The sequence below is a fragment of the Hyperolius riggenbachi genome, chromosome 1 (genome assembly GCF_040937935.1).
Source record: "Hyperolius riggenbachi isolate aHypRig1 chromosome 1, aHypRig1.pri, whole genome shotgun sequence".
NCBI lineage: Eukaryota > Metazoa > Chordata > Amphibia > Anura > Hyperoliidae > Hyperolius > Hyperolius riggenbachi.
The window spans coordinates 424,558,713-424,573,732 of NC_090646.1; the positions used below are offsets into that span (position 1 = coordinate 424,558,713).

Below are 15,020 nucleotides of genomic sequence, written 5' to 3' on the forward strand. Positions count from 1 at the left end.
CTCCCACAGTAAGATGTTAGAACCATGGTTCTGTTATCACACTGTGGGAGCCTTGTTGCATTGTGAGAAATAACAGCTGTTTCAAACTGCCAAAAAAGCAAGCAGCATCTCCTTCCACTGACAACACCTGCCAGCAGTAAAAATGTCCCCATGTGGTAAATGTCAGAATGTAAATCAGGGAGAGGGAAGAATTTACAATGGGCAAACACTGACTAAATCATTTATACAGAATTATTGTAAAAATCAAGCACTTTTGTTTATTACTTTATGTTCACGGGAGTTCCTCTTTACAGAGGCACTGTAATGACATATAATAGAATGCAGTAAATTATTTAGGATACCCACTTTTATGTTAAATGTCCTGGTTACTGCATCAGAAACCCTTCCTATATCTATTTATTGCTTTTTATTGGTATTTAAAGATTTACTTTGGGTAAACACTGACAAAATGATTCATGAATGCAGTACTGTAAAAAAAAAAATTATTCATCACACTATTTTCACAACAGTTCCTCTTTGATAATCACTTTGGACATGTCAAACAACTTTTATCCAACGTGTGTATAAGGCTTTTGATGAGGAAAATATGACTGAACAGTACCTTCTGAGTAGGTTCCCAGCAGCCCACATGCCTGCAGCTAGCTAGATGTCTCTGCACATTTTTGGAATTCTTGTCTGCCATGCAGCCTCTGGTTGTATGACTACATCCTTTAAGGGACTTGTGGGAGGCTCCCACACATTCCCATGCATCTGCCAATTTGTGACTCCATGGATAAAACCGCAGATGCACACTGAGGCATGCAGCACCTGTACAGAAAACGTTCCTGTTGGTTGTGATATAGCGTGCCTGGGTACCATGACACGTGATTTCCCCTGGGTTATAGTGTGCTGGAGCCGCTGATGTTTGTGCTGAATTGGTCCCTGCCGCACACACCGTGTATCGGGAGCGCATGCACGCATGGTCTAGTGGGAATGCGCTTTTAGGGATGATTGCAAATTTTCACATTTATACTTTCAAAAAATCAAAATACATTTCATATTCGCAATGTGTTTTTCTGCTAAAATAAACATTTACTTTTTTATGGAAGCCTTTTCTCATGTTCTGTTGATTTTTGCAGAAATGCAGTATATTTTCAAACCTTCTCAGTTTCCATATTTTAGAGCAAATGGCAATCAATATTCACTCACAAGTGGAAGCAAAACAGTAGCAGAAAAGTATTTTTAAAGAAACGTGCAACACAAAACCATTGACCTAGGGGAACTCCGTATAAAACCAGTCGTAATATCACAGCAGAGCCACTACAAGAAGCCATTACACATGCCCTTGTTTCAAGCTGTGTGGTTTTGTATTCTGGGATCACTATTGCAAGTCTATAATTCATACAAGACTCTGTGTCATTTTAAGTATGTGACACGACCAAATGCTGTCACCTAAACAGACAAAAGCTTTCGGGGAGTTTGGCGCCTCCAGCTCTTTCATCTGAAGGCTTTAAACTAACCGCATGCTGGAAATGCGGGGAGGGGTGGTCATTGTGGGCCGATACAAAAGTATCCGAAATATCTCAAAGGAAGAAATGCCTGCATGCTTTTAAGAAGCAAACAGGTGGGAGTCTTCCCTATCTGGCTCGCTGCAGAAGAGTGATATCTGGGATCAGATTGATACTAAATGGAACTCCTTTCTTTCTTCCTCCTTTTAACTGTCGTTTTTGCAGTGCTTGTTTAAAGCATTTTGTTCTGCCATTGAGCACCACTTAAGCATGAGTATGTGATAGTATACCGGATTACAGTCCCAGCATAAATGTTTTCTAGCCCTGTTTAGGCATCAGAGTAGGAGTGATCCGAAATGACAATTTCCTTTTGGTGTCTTTCTGATTTCCACAGCTGTTAATTTTTAATTTGTTTAATCATTTTATTTATTTTTATTTATTTATTTTTGTCAATAAAGTTTGTTGATTGTAAAAAAATTTTTTTTAAAGTTTGCAACCGCTGTAAACTTCTGCATTCTCTGATTGGCATAATACTCCCGAGTCTTCTGACTGGCCTAAAATTTCCACTGTAACCTGATTTCCGCTGTAAAATTTTGCATTCTCTGAATGCTTCGGGGCCCGTTCTCACCTGAGCGGGAATCGCGCGGTTCTCACCTGAGCGGGAATCGCGCGATTCCCGCTCACGGCAAACCGCTAGCGGTTCTGCAAAAACCGCTACACAATGTAGCGAGTGGCAGTGTTCTCAATGCCGCGGTTGCGGTTAGCGATAACCGCGCTGCATGCAGCGGTTTGCCGGTGACAAGCGTTTCGTGATTAGCGATCGTGATTAGCGTGCAAAGCTCCAAAACCGCCGCAGTGTCCAGTGATTTTTCGATAATCGAGGGAAAATCACTCCCGCAAAACGCCGGCAGTAATCGCCGGCGTTCTGCGATTGTAAGTGTGAACGGGCCCTGAGTCTTCCGATTCAGCTTAAAATTTCGGAGTCTCGGTAATGTGGATTTCTGATTTCTACGCACCAATTTTCAACGTGGAAAGCCAATTTCCGGTCGGAAACTTAGAAATCCGAGGAATTTGCAAGCTCATCCTTAATAGGCACGCAGTTGAAGAGCTCATTTCCATCCATGTATACCATAAATGGCTTCAAAGTAGGATGGAACTGAAAATTCAAAGCTCTTGTACCTATTGCCCCGCTGATGTCTGAACATGATGTCCAGCAAAGCAGCAGCCACAGTCCCCCCGGGTGGACTGCTTCTGGTAACATGGACTGATCTTTAGAAAGGTACCTTCTTGCTTTAGAGACCTTATCACAAAACTGGTAACATTTGGGTACTCTGTTATCCAATGGGTATATTTAGATCTGCACTTGGAGTTGAGCTTAACTTTTTCCGGAACAACATAGGTTGAATCTACGTCCAGCAGGTGGCGCTGCGGCCCTGAATGGCCGCAGGTTCAACGTCCCATTAACCGTGCGTCCCCGCCGTTACCACTGATCTCGCCGCTTTCCCCCCCACTCCGCAATTCGCTCGCAGTGCCCGTCTCTATGACGGCAGAGCACTGTGAGCCGGTCAGGAGCAGTTTTCATTAGCTCCTGGCCCTGTAATCACTGTAAGCCAATCCCATTGGCTTACATTGATTGACAGGGTCAGGAGTCAATGAAAGCGGCTCCTGACCTGCGCACAGCGCTCTGCCGTCATTAGAGACGGCAAAGAGAGCAGCCTGCGGCGGGGATAGAACAGCTTGACCAGCGGGAGCGTTAGATTTTAGTGGCGATTTGTCGGAAAGCGGCTGTTTACTGTACCAGCAGTCTCTGGTCCTTAAGGGGGCAGAGGCTGCTGGTACCGAAGTGGTTAAAGTGGACCTGAACTCAGAACTTCCTATCTGCTCTAAAAGATACGCAACAGCATAACCTTTATAGAAAAGCATTTCTTTATTACAGCTGATACAAATCCTGAAATAAGTCTGCAGTGTGTCTACTTCCAGCTTTCATGGAAGCAGACATATTGTTTACATATGAGCTTATCTGCCGTGCAGTCAAGTGACGTGGGAGAGATCGAATTACACTTGTGATTAGTCACAGATGAGGGCGAAGTATACAGGCTAAACTCTCCAGCTGCATACAGAGTACATATCTCTATGCTTTCCTTCTGTCCTGTGCAAGAGTTCAGGTCCACTTTTAATTATACATTTGATAAGCTGAAAACTCATTATGGCCAATGACCTTGTTCTGCAGGAAAAATTAACACAAAACCATAAATCATCAAAGATTCTACATCTCCAAAAGCAAATCCTCAGAGGAGAGACCTCTTTCTGTAGAATGCACGGTTCTTCTTTCAGACATCACATCATCTGTTATGACAGGCCTTTAACAGCAAGATTGTTTGTTGTTTGTAAAAGTAGTTTTAATAAAACAAATCATTTGTATGTTGTGGCATATGTCTGCATATTTATATTGGAGCGTCTGTGTATTGTTTCTTGTTGGTAAAGATGACTATTAATTTCAGGCAGTTCCAAGGCCACACAGATGGAGCCAGCTGTATTGACATTTCTAACGATGGTACCAAGCTCTGGACGGGAGGTTTGGACAATACGGTGCGATCCTGGGATCTGCGTGAAGGGCGACAGCTACAACAACATGACTTCACATCACAGGTATAGAGTGATATAAGCATTCACCCCTGAGGTCCTGACCTAGCCATTATCTTTCTAGCATTGATCAAAGTTTTATAGCGGTTTAATGGTACCTTCACTAATATTTCCTTTAATGTCTGGAACACTGTGTTTATACTCTTAATTACCGTAGCAGTCCTGTCACAGATGGCTTAAATTTGCATTGACCTATCAGGTTCAGTTTATTTTTTTTCTTGGGCAGGATAAGATGTGCACTTTAACGCCACCTCTGACATTTAAACTTTAAAGTATATGGATAATTTCTCCGCTTCTTTCTCCTTTGCTTCCCTCTCCCTCCCACCTCCAAAATGTAAATAGAACATGTTTGAGATGAAAAGAGCAGATCTAATTACCAGTACTCCTTTCCTCGGCTAAATCCTCTCCCCTTCACAGCTTTAGCACAACTAAACAAGCTGGCCACTCATTTGCAGATTGATGATTACAACATCCAATTAGGTGCTGAGAAACCATGTATGCTGCACAGTGAACATTCACTGCTCTGTGTTGCATGTTTACTGCAGTGATCACCCACACTGAACTGTTAGTTAAGTCTGTAGGTCTTTACAAATATCTGCTGAATCCAATAATCCACTACCACTGTGTAGTGATTAGGCTGGGAATTCCATAAATTCTCTCCAGTTCTCTAGCATATCACCTCCTTTTCTTCATGTACTGGTTTACTTGTACATAAACAACCCATCGGGGGGGGATTGGTCGCGGGGAGTTGAAGAGTCAGAGCCACTTTGGGTACCTGGAGTTGGAGTCGGAGTTGGTGGTTTCATAAACTGAGGAGTTAGTCGGGTGATTTATTTTATTTTTATTTTTTTAACCAACCCCACAGTCCTGGATTTAACTCTCGTAAGGTGGCCGTACACCAATAGATGGCCCCCTGATGTGCCAAAAAGATGGATTCCTCTCTGAAATATGACCAGAGAAAGGTCTATTCCAGCCACACACTGCAAATAGATTTTTAATACATTTCAAAAATGACATCTATAAAATAACATGCTAATGAAGATACCCTCGTAGCCAGCTGGTGAGCAATACAAGTCTACAAACCTGTATAGCCCATCTTTTAGTTCGAATGTGTAAATATTCAGGGCTGTGAAAAATAAAAAATGTGTATTTATTTATGAATAGTTTATAGTCGTTAATCATGTTTTATATTTTGCTTGTTTGTTTATACGTCCTGGCAAAGACATTTGAGTGTACCGAAGCAAGGTACATTGATAGTAATTGGACGCTGTTAGCACCGGGTACACTATTCTTCCCGTAACACGGTTAAACAAGCGGATTCCTTTCTGTTTCCCTTCTCACAGATCTTCTCCCTGGGATACTGTCCAACAGGTGAATGGCTGGCAGTGGGCATGGAGAACAGTAATGTGGAGGTGTTGCATGTCACCAAGCCTGATAAATACCAACTACATCTTCATGAAAGCTGTGTACTCTCCCTCAAGTTTGCCCATTGTGGTAAGCAATTATTTGCTTGTTTTGCCTGTAGATCTGATCTGTTTCAGTGTGCTGCTCTTCCCTGGTGTAGACTGATGTGGTGCCAAAGTGTTGATTTCTTCATGAATTTTTCAGAGGATTACAGAGGATAAGGTGGCTCAATGTAGAGTCTTTGTAACGCAAGTGAGCAGTAACCTTAAAGAGCCTTTTTTAACTCTTCACTGCTCCGTTTATCAAGGACTTGTGTAATGCATTTGTAGTAAAAAATGATGCAAGGTGTTTATATGAGATGTGTTCTGATGTCCCTGACTTTTATTGGTACCCCTGTTGCCCAGTGCACACCGCTAAATAAGTGGCTTGGCAAATCCTTTTGGGGCTTATTTAAACTGAACCTTAAGTAAATGTGAGCAATATGAATAAAGCACAAGATGGAGAACCACATGAGCAGAGCTTACCTACTGTGACAATGACAGGTCTACTTGCTTTGGTCTTCTGGAGACTGAAGCAGAATGCATATTGCCTGGCTGTCCTGCTGATCATCTGCCTCTAATATGAACAAGCATGCAGGTGTTTCTTACTGAAGTATGACTGGATTAGCTGCATGTTTGTTTCAGGTGGGTGATATAGATACTACTGCAGCAAAAGAGATGAGCAGGACTGCCAGGCAACTGTTATTGATCAAAAGGAAATAAACATGGCAGTCACCATGTGCTTCTCTGTACAGGTGTAATTTAAAGGGAACCCAATGTAAGAGAGATATGAAGGCTGCCATATTTATTTCCTTTAACGCAATACCAGTTGCCTGTCAGTCCTGCTGATCCTGTGTGTCTAATACTTTTAGCCATAGATCCCGAACAAGCATGCAGCAGATCAGGTACTCTGACTCAGCTGACTGAGATTAGCTATATGCTTGTTCCAGGGTTTTGTTTCAGACACTACTTTATGCCAGAAGATCGACAGGGCTGTCATGTAACTGGCATTGTTTACAAGGACATACATTTGGCAGCCTCCATATCCCTCTCACCTTGGGTTCCTTTTAAGGTACTGTGGAAGTGAAAGTAAGGTAAGCTATCTTATTGGCCAGTACAGCCATGCAGCACGTGAAGGGACCAGGCTTTAAAAGGTCAAAGGAGGAGAGACTTCCATTTAACTCTTTTAGCAGCCATAGATTTTCTTTTGTGTGTAGCCTTCAAGCAAAATTCTTTTGACTTACCTTCATTTTGAAGGTGATTTATGTGTTTTATCATATTCTCTTTTTTTCTGTGACGAACTGATTTTGGGTATAAAGCCGCGTACAGGCTAGTTATGACTTGTCAAAAATCTACAGCGTCCCCCAATGCCACCTAACTGCTCTACCAATGATCAGTCTTCCAGATTGATTTAGCCGATTGCTTTCTGAGTGTATTTTTCTCCCAGTCACTCACGCCACTCTGTTGGCCCTGCAGGCTAGCGATGTATTTGTACAGCCCCATCCCTGTAATTTCACCCTCGAGGGATCAGATCCCAATCCCCGGCAAGCAACATGCATCTTACGTGTGTGTCCAAGGCTTAAAGAAAACTGGTGTTGCCCTTGTCAACTAATCAGATCAGAACTATTTGTAGCAAAGCCAAGCTTCTGATTGGCTGCAAAGGCTACCAACTTCAGTTTTCCTCCAGCTAGGTTTCTGCACAAATATCAAATCTTTGCAACAAATGTGACACTGCCCTGGCTGTATCACTAACCATGTGTAACATGCATTTGTTTTAGGTAAATGGTTTGTGAGCACTGGAAAGGACAACCTTCTTAATGCCTGGAGAACACCTTATGGAGCCAGTATATTCCAGGTAATGGAGAGAAACATGCGTATTGTTTTTAAATCCTTACGTTTTAACTTGCGTAGAAAGAAACAACTTGCTTGATGAGCAAACATGTAATTTTTTGAACTTAAACTTATGAAAAGTGGCATTTTGGAATTAATTACAACCCTATTCTTGCTGGGCCCCCAAGTTGAATCAAAAGGCAAGAGATCAGGGGCCATATGCAATTCACTTTTTCACCTGACTTTTCTCCCTGGAGATAATTTTTCATCTTCGATTAAAACAACTTTTCGGTACTTTTCAACTAAAAAAGTACCAAAAAGTAGGTGAAAAAGTACTATCAAAATTATTTCGAGTATTTTCTTGTTTTTTGGTGGCTTAAAAGACATTTTATTGACAAGTTTAAAAATATCACTGAGGAGAAAACTCGGGTGAAAAAGTGAATTGCATATGGCCCCAGGTCTTTGTTGAATGTAGACTCCTCCTAGCCAGGCACTAAATACAGAGAAAAGAGGGCAGGCAAAAACTTAAAGTGGACCTGAACTCAGAACTTCCTCTTTGCTCTAAAAGAAAAGCATCAACATAATAAGCTTTAGCGAAAAACATTTGTTACAGCTGATACAAATCCTACAATAAATCTGCAATGTGGCTACTTCCTGCTTTCATGGAAGCAGACATAGGGTTAACATCCTGTGTTAACTAGCTGCTCTGCCAAGGCAGCCAGCTGAAAGATCAAATTACACTAGTGATTAGTCACAGATGAGGAATTAGACAGGCTAAACTCTGTTTTTCTTCCTTCTGTCCTGTGCAAGAGTTCAGGTCCACTTTTTAAGCTGCATAAATGCTTTAGATTTCTTGCCAAGATGATAAAAAATGAGCTTTGTTTGATGTGAATATATGGAGTGTATACAGGTGTCCCCTAACATCACCAACAACCTCTTTAGCACTCCACCACAATGTATTGCCCTCACCTGATGTGTTTAGTTCATTCAGGACCTTCAAAGCAATGTGCTACTTGCATGGCCACCTCTCTTCCCTCTCTATGGTGTAGTATACACTGGGGGAGATAAACGCATTACCGACAGTTTTTTCTTCTTAACCAATTAGGGACCGACGCAGTACAACTCTACGTCGGGTGGGTGGCGCTGCGGTTCTGACCGTACGTAAACTCTACGACCCATTCACCGTGCACCCCCGCCTGTTCCCACGCTCTGTCCCTGCCACAATGTGCTGCCCTGCCGCCTCTGACGGCAGAGAACTGTGAGCCGGGCAGGAGCCGTTTTCATTGGCTCCTGGCCCTGTCATTACTGTAAGCCAATCCCATTGGCTTACATTGAGTGACAGGGTCAGGAGCCAATGAAAGCGGCTCCTGACCGGCACACAGCGCTCTGCCGTCATAGAGACGGCAGAGAGAGCAGCCTGCGGCGGGGACAGATTAAGAAGTGCTTGAAAGCAGTTCTACAGATGTAGAACTGCAGGCTAAACATAATTGCAGAGTGCTATACATGATTTGTGATGTGCTCCTCCCACCTGCTGAATTCCTCCTCAGAGCCTGCTGCCATCAATACAGCAGGTGTGTTGGTTACCTCAGCAACAGCAATTCCCCTCACGCACTACACTGTCTTGAGAGACCTTCCTAGCTCCTTCTATTAAACAGTTTTAGAAGGAATCTGCACTATCTAATGATTTCTTAAGATGTCGGAGACCGTTTTGCACGGATTTCTAAAAACCTACTAATATTTTGTCTAAAAATGAAAACAAAAACTGCACATACTCAACCACGTAGTAGAACCTGTGCACTGCGTAGCAGGATTGACGGCACAACAAAAATCAACCAATTAGCAAATAAATAAGTGCCATCACTCTGCAGGTTATGAAAATAGAAAAACCCTTTATTTGTGAAATTGACACGAAATGGGAAACCTTAAAACCAATTAAAAACTCTGGAGCGCTCCAAAAACAGACATACCGCAAACCCACTCTCAAACTGCCAGCCTCACAGGGGTACCGGTACCACCACTGAATAACTACCCTGCGGGAGGGGGGAGCAGAGCGGGGATGCAGACCGTCTGTGAAGTGTCAACTTCCTGCTGTAGGGAATCAATATGGCTGTGTAATAGAAAGGTACTGACAAAGGGCAAGTGTGTAATCTTCACCCGCTGCCGCGGGACTTACCACTCTTCATCCAAATGTCGTCCTATAGTTGTTGCTGTGCGCACAGAGGACACTGTAAATTTTCCGCCGGGCCTCAATCCGTAAGGAGAGGTATCCGGCCACATGAATCCAAGGGCAAGCCAGCAATGCCTCTATTGAGTTCCAGCACGAGACACTCCGGAGGCTCCAAGTCACACATGCGGGATTGCGACCCCGCCAACCTGTTTTTGGAGCGCTCCAGAGTTTTTAATTGGTTTTAAGGTTTCCCATTTCGTGTCAATTTCACAAATAAAGGGTTTTTCTATTTTCATAACCTGCAGAGTGATGGCACTTATTTATTTGCTAACTAATATTTTGTCTCAGACACTCTTTATAAATCTGGCCCACTGCTTTTTCAGCAACCGAGCACGGTGTCTTTGCACGTGGCTGCTGCTCTAGAAGTACCAATTAGTAAGCTTTCAGCAACATCATTGATATGGTTGGGGATTTATCAGGTGAGGACATTTGCCATCATCTAATAGCAGACAATTTAAAAAAATACATTTCGGATTAGCTGGATCGCTGGAGTACTGCAATTTTCCTCTGTTCTCCAGCTTTAATCAGCTCAAATATCACAGGAATGTGTAAGGCAGGGGTCTCAAACTCGCGGCCCGCGGGCCATTTGCGGCCCTCGATACAATATTTTGTGACCTTCGCCGGCAAAATCTTCCTTATAGTTTGCTTCAGTGCTCCCAAGTAATCCGCCGCATCCCCACCGCTAAACGAGGGCTGCAGAGCCCCAAAATCGCCCGGGGGGCAATCCGCCGGCATTTCCTGGAAGGGGCAGAGCTTTCAGCTTCAGCTCTGCCCCTCCTGCTGTCAATCGCCACACGGATCGTCACCTCTCCCCACCCCTCTCTGTGAAGGAAGAGTGAGAGGGACGGGCAGAGGCGGCGATGCGCCGCGATTGTGAAATCCTTGTGCGGCCCAGCCTCATCCTGACTTTGCCTCCTGCGGCCCCCCAGGTAAATTGAGTTTGAGACCCCTGGTGTAAGGGCAGACACTGCTGGGAAGGAAGCTTACTGCAAGTATGAGGGGGATCACTTGACTAGCTGAGCAGCCACTGGAAACACTGGAGTAATAAATGAATGGAAACATTACCACAAGCTACAACATTTGATTGCGTAGTCCTTTTTCGGAATGGCATGTCAGACAGGTTACTGAACTGCACATAACAGGACAGGGACTACTATGAAAATAAGGATGGAGATTTTGTAGCTATCCCTGATCTTCCACAAAAGCTGAAATTGAAGTTTCAAGAGAAGACCTTACAGAAACAGTGTGACTTGTCATAGTGGAGCATTATCTCTTTGACCTTCAGGCAATTGAGTGGCAGACTGCTATTGCCCATGCCACCATATCTCAGATAGAAGACCTGCAGGGCCCCCCTCCCTCTCATGTAATTTGCCATCCAGCAGCTGACAAAAACCTGGGGACCCAGTGGATTTTCCTGTAACCTCAGCAGCCGATTACTAGGATCTTGCACCCACCAGCTTTGCACTATGGCAAATATTAAAGCCTTCTCTCAACTCTTCAGCGCCATAATGCCTCATACAGATGGGAATTTCCGTTCCATCTGATTATCCGAAAAGAAACAAATCTTTTGCTTTAACGAATCCTCAACAACTGCCAGAACTGTTCAGTGCACTGGAAATCCCACAGACTGGCAACCATATTCTTTTTCTGTTGGATTAACTCAGCAAGTCAGGATACCCCGTGGGCAAAATCCATAACAAGTATATTCTCAGATCCATTTAGCCTGGATGTGATCTATAATTTATCAGCGACACAAAGGCATACAGTCAATTAGGTTTAGCCTGTCATATAGAGATAGGGGTGTATTTCACGCATGCTGAGGCTTAGTTTATACAATAATTGCCAGCTATCTACATTAGATCTTTCAGACTGGTCAATAGTAGTTTTGCTGATGCTTCTGCCTATTTTAGAGTATCAAAATGTTTGAATAAAACCTACCTAGTTTTTAAAATGGTTCGGCAACATTAAAAAGGCTACTCATAATGAATGCTATTGAACCTCCAGATGAGATGGGGGTAAAGCAGACAAAATGGACGTAATGTGTGCCTAGTAATTTGGGCACCGTGGTGTGGCTATGTAATAAGTATAGAAAAATGGGGAGGTCTTGAGGTGCCGGGTTATCCTTGTAGGTTAAGGGGGTTAGTGTGAGAATAGTTACAGTGAGGGACAGTAGAATATCAATATAATTGATAATATTCTACTATTGGGAATATTATGATAACAGTAAAATCTCTGATATTCTTATATCAGGATTTCCTCACGCCCCTTTTAAATATATGCAAGTAGGGGAATATTTTTCTCTTGCCACCAGAGGACCTCTTTTATGAACTAAGAAGAGAACATTTGTATATTAATAGGCCAGAACATTAGAACTACTGCTAGGTGATGCAGATAGCATTACAGTGGCACTTGTAAAGCGGTGTTGTATATTTGGTAGCAAGTGAACAGTCTGCTTTGAAGGTAATGTGTTATAACCAAGAAAAATGGGCACGCACGAGGATCTTATCGGCTTTCACCAGGGTAAAATGGTGTGTGTTAACTTGGTCGGAGCTTCTCCAAAACTGCAGGTCTTGTAGGGTGTTACCAGTATGCAATGTCAGAAAGTGATTTGAACACACAGTGCACCACAACTGTCTGGGTATGGGGCCCTTATGGTTGTTGATGAAGCCAATTGGTACCCATACTGACCCCTGTTCATTGCTGAAAGTGTTTACAATGGGTTCCCAAAAGTCAGAAGTAAAAAAAAAACCTTATTTGCAGAAAATACTACATACTGGACTTCTGCCTCCAACAAACCAAGGCTTTTTTTTATATACTGTATGTAGGCTCTGGATCTGGAGTTGCAGCAGTGGTAACTTTTTCTCTTTTCAGATGCTGTCCTAATCGGTTTAGGTTTGGTTCACACGGACGCTTGACGCTATATTTTGCTATGTATTTTTTTTTTGTTCACTGGAGAATTTAAAAAAAAGCCTTAAATAAAAAATGTGTACAAATTTTGTCATCCGTGAATGTATATTGATACTAAAAAAAAAAAAAAAAAAAATGTATTGTGAATTTATTATAAACCGAGATATAATAGACCCCTTTCAAACATACAGGTGCTTTGTTATTGCTTGATTTATATCTCCTACATGGACTTATTGATAGCAATGCTCTGACGGGTTGCATAACTTGAACAACTTTGGGAAGTAAATGAAAGGCGGAATTAATGGAACAACTGATAAGCAGTTACTATTGTTCCTTTTTTTTATGCATAATATCATAGATCTGTAGCCTTTGATAAGACCCCTTTCTATAATTAGAGCATGGAAAGGGTAAAAGAGAATTATTAACAATTTAAATTCAACTCCTGGCTGCTTGCTTATGGTTTTTCATAAATGTGCAAGCTTATGAAATCAATTATGAATAATATCCGCTCTGCATAGATACGCACAGCTAAAAGCCCATTGAAGAGCACAGTAGTTTTTCTTCCAGATAAAGCTTGTATTCGTTTAAGCTGAGCGGTTTTCTGCAAAACCATTGTCATTGGATATATGCTATTTATAAATTACATTGTGCTATGGTGAGCAGCAAGATCAAGAAATGTAATACTTCAGAGTCCCACGAATATGTCACTCAAAATGTTCTACGCTGTGTCATAGAGAACAGAGGCTCTGCTCTAAGTCTGCAGAGCAAAACCAACCTCCCAAAGCTATTTTAGTCATATTATATTTAGTCATCGCTGGGCGAGCAGTTCTACAAACCTTTCGGGAATGTGTCAATCTATATTCATGGACAAGTGATTGTTTGAGTCACCCAACAACATTAAAATGTATGATCAATATTTTGTAAAAGAGCTGCATTTTACTAGATTCATTTGTACATGCAGTATTGGAGGGTGATAGTTTAGTACTTACTAAGGGCTCTTTCACACTAGAGGCTGCGGTAGAAAAGGCTGAAAGTCAGCCTTTTGCTAAACGCCAATACATAGCGTTTTCAAAGCGTTTTCAAAGCGTTTTCAAAGAGTTTTACAGCCCATATGAAAACGTCCTTTTTTTTTTCTTCTATAAAAATAAGTGATCAAGATAGCTGTAAAACGCTTTGAAAAGGCTGAAGTTGGCGTTTTCCATTGACTAGCATTGAAACGCCAACAGCCAACTTCGGCTGTAAACAGCCCTGAAAAAGCTCCTGGGAGCAGTGAAACGCAACGCTCCAAAACGCTGAGTTAGATGTGAAAGGTAAAATGAAAGTCTATGGACTTTCTTTTAGCTAGCAAAACGCCAACTTCGGCCGTGGCGTTAAAACGCCGAAAAATCCCTCTGGTGTGAAAGGGCCCTTAGGGCTCTTTCACACTACAGGCAGCGGTGAAAGGCTAAAACGCGGCGTTTTGGCTGCAGGCGTTTTCAAGGCGTTTTGAAGGCGTTTTAACGCCTATACATTACAATCAATTGTAATGAGAAACGCCGCGGTAGGCCCAGAAAAAGCGCCTGGGAGCGTTGAAACGCAACGCTCCAAAACGCCGAGTTAGATGTGAAAGGTAAGATGAAAGTCTATGGACTTTCTTTTACCTAGCAAAACGCCAACTTCGGCCGTGGCGTTAAAACGCCGAAAAATCCCTCTGGTGTGAAAGGGCCCTTAGTAACCAGGAACTATAAAGAGTTAGGTGGGCCAACGGTGCAGGCCATGATGGAGTGGTCTCCAACAGCAGGAGTAAGGAGGAGAACAATGCGCTTAGCCGAGATAATCTGCCACTCCAAATGTCTGTGACGCATTAAGGAGACTGTACACCTTTAGCTTGTATATGAGGCATAACTGTATCATACAGACAGGCCTGAATTCCAGTTGTGAACTTCCCAATGCTACATTAACAATGCCATGCTCCCAAACTAAAGATTTTACTATTTTTATCCTAGCACGTAGCGGGTAATAAAGTGCAGCTAGTTGAAAAGAAAAATAATTTCATATTGGCTTAAAAGGTAGTGTTTTTTTCCCCTCAGACTAATAAAACAAAATAAATGTAGCAGCCTTTTATCCCATAACTGCATGAGGCTGTGGGCTGTGGCCTTCCCACAGATCTGGACCTGGATCAGCCTGGCTTCCAGATATAAACCTCCTGCCATGCTGGTTAGCTTGGAATGTTGCTGTAGTCGAGAGTCAAGGCATTCTAGACCACTGTATATAAATGAATACTATCAGTGCATTGCAGTTAAACTTTAAAGTCCAACTCCAGGCACAGTTTGTTTTTTTCTCCTCCAGCCCTATGCAGGCATGCATTAGCAAAGCTTGTTTATTATGTGGATTAGCTCCTTAATTGGATGATGTCAGATAAATCACTTTTGAATTATCTAAACTGTAGACCCTTCACTGATGACATCTGCAGCCCCTATGATTAAATATAGCTGAGTGGTTCCT

General features: G+C 42.5%; 1 protein-coding gene across 10 annotated transcripts in view; it reads left to right on the forward strand.

The window, feature by feature from the left end:
• LOC137518649 (transducin-like enhancer protein 4) overlaps positions 1–15,020 on the forward strand; it is a 175,553-nt gene that overhangs the window by 139,417 nt on the left and 21,116 nt on the right. For all 10 annotated transcript variants that reach the window (XM_068236770.1, XM_068236777.1, XM_068236787.1 and 7 more), the window contains 3 exons: positions 3,989–4,136; positions 5,474–5,624; positions 7,351–7,427. In XM_068236770.1, the coding sequence (XP_068092871.1) occupies positions 3,989–4,136; positions 5,474–5,624; positions 7,351–7,427 (376 nt within the window). The remainder of the gene's footprint in view (positions 1–3,988; positions 4,137–5,473; positions 5,625–7,350; positions 7,428–15,020) is intronic.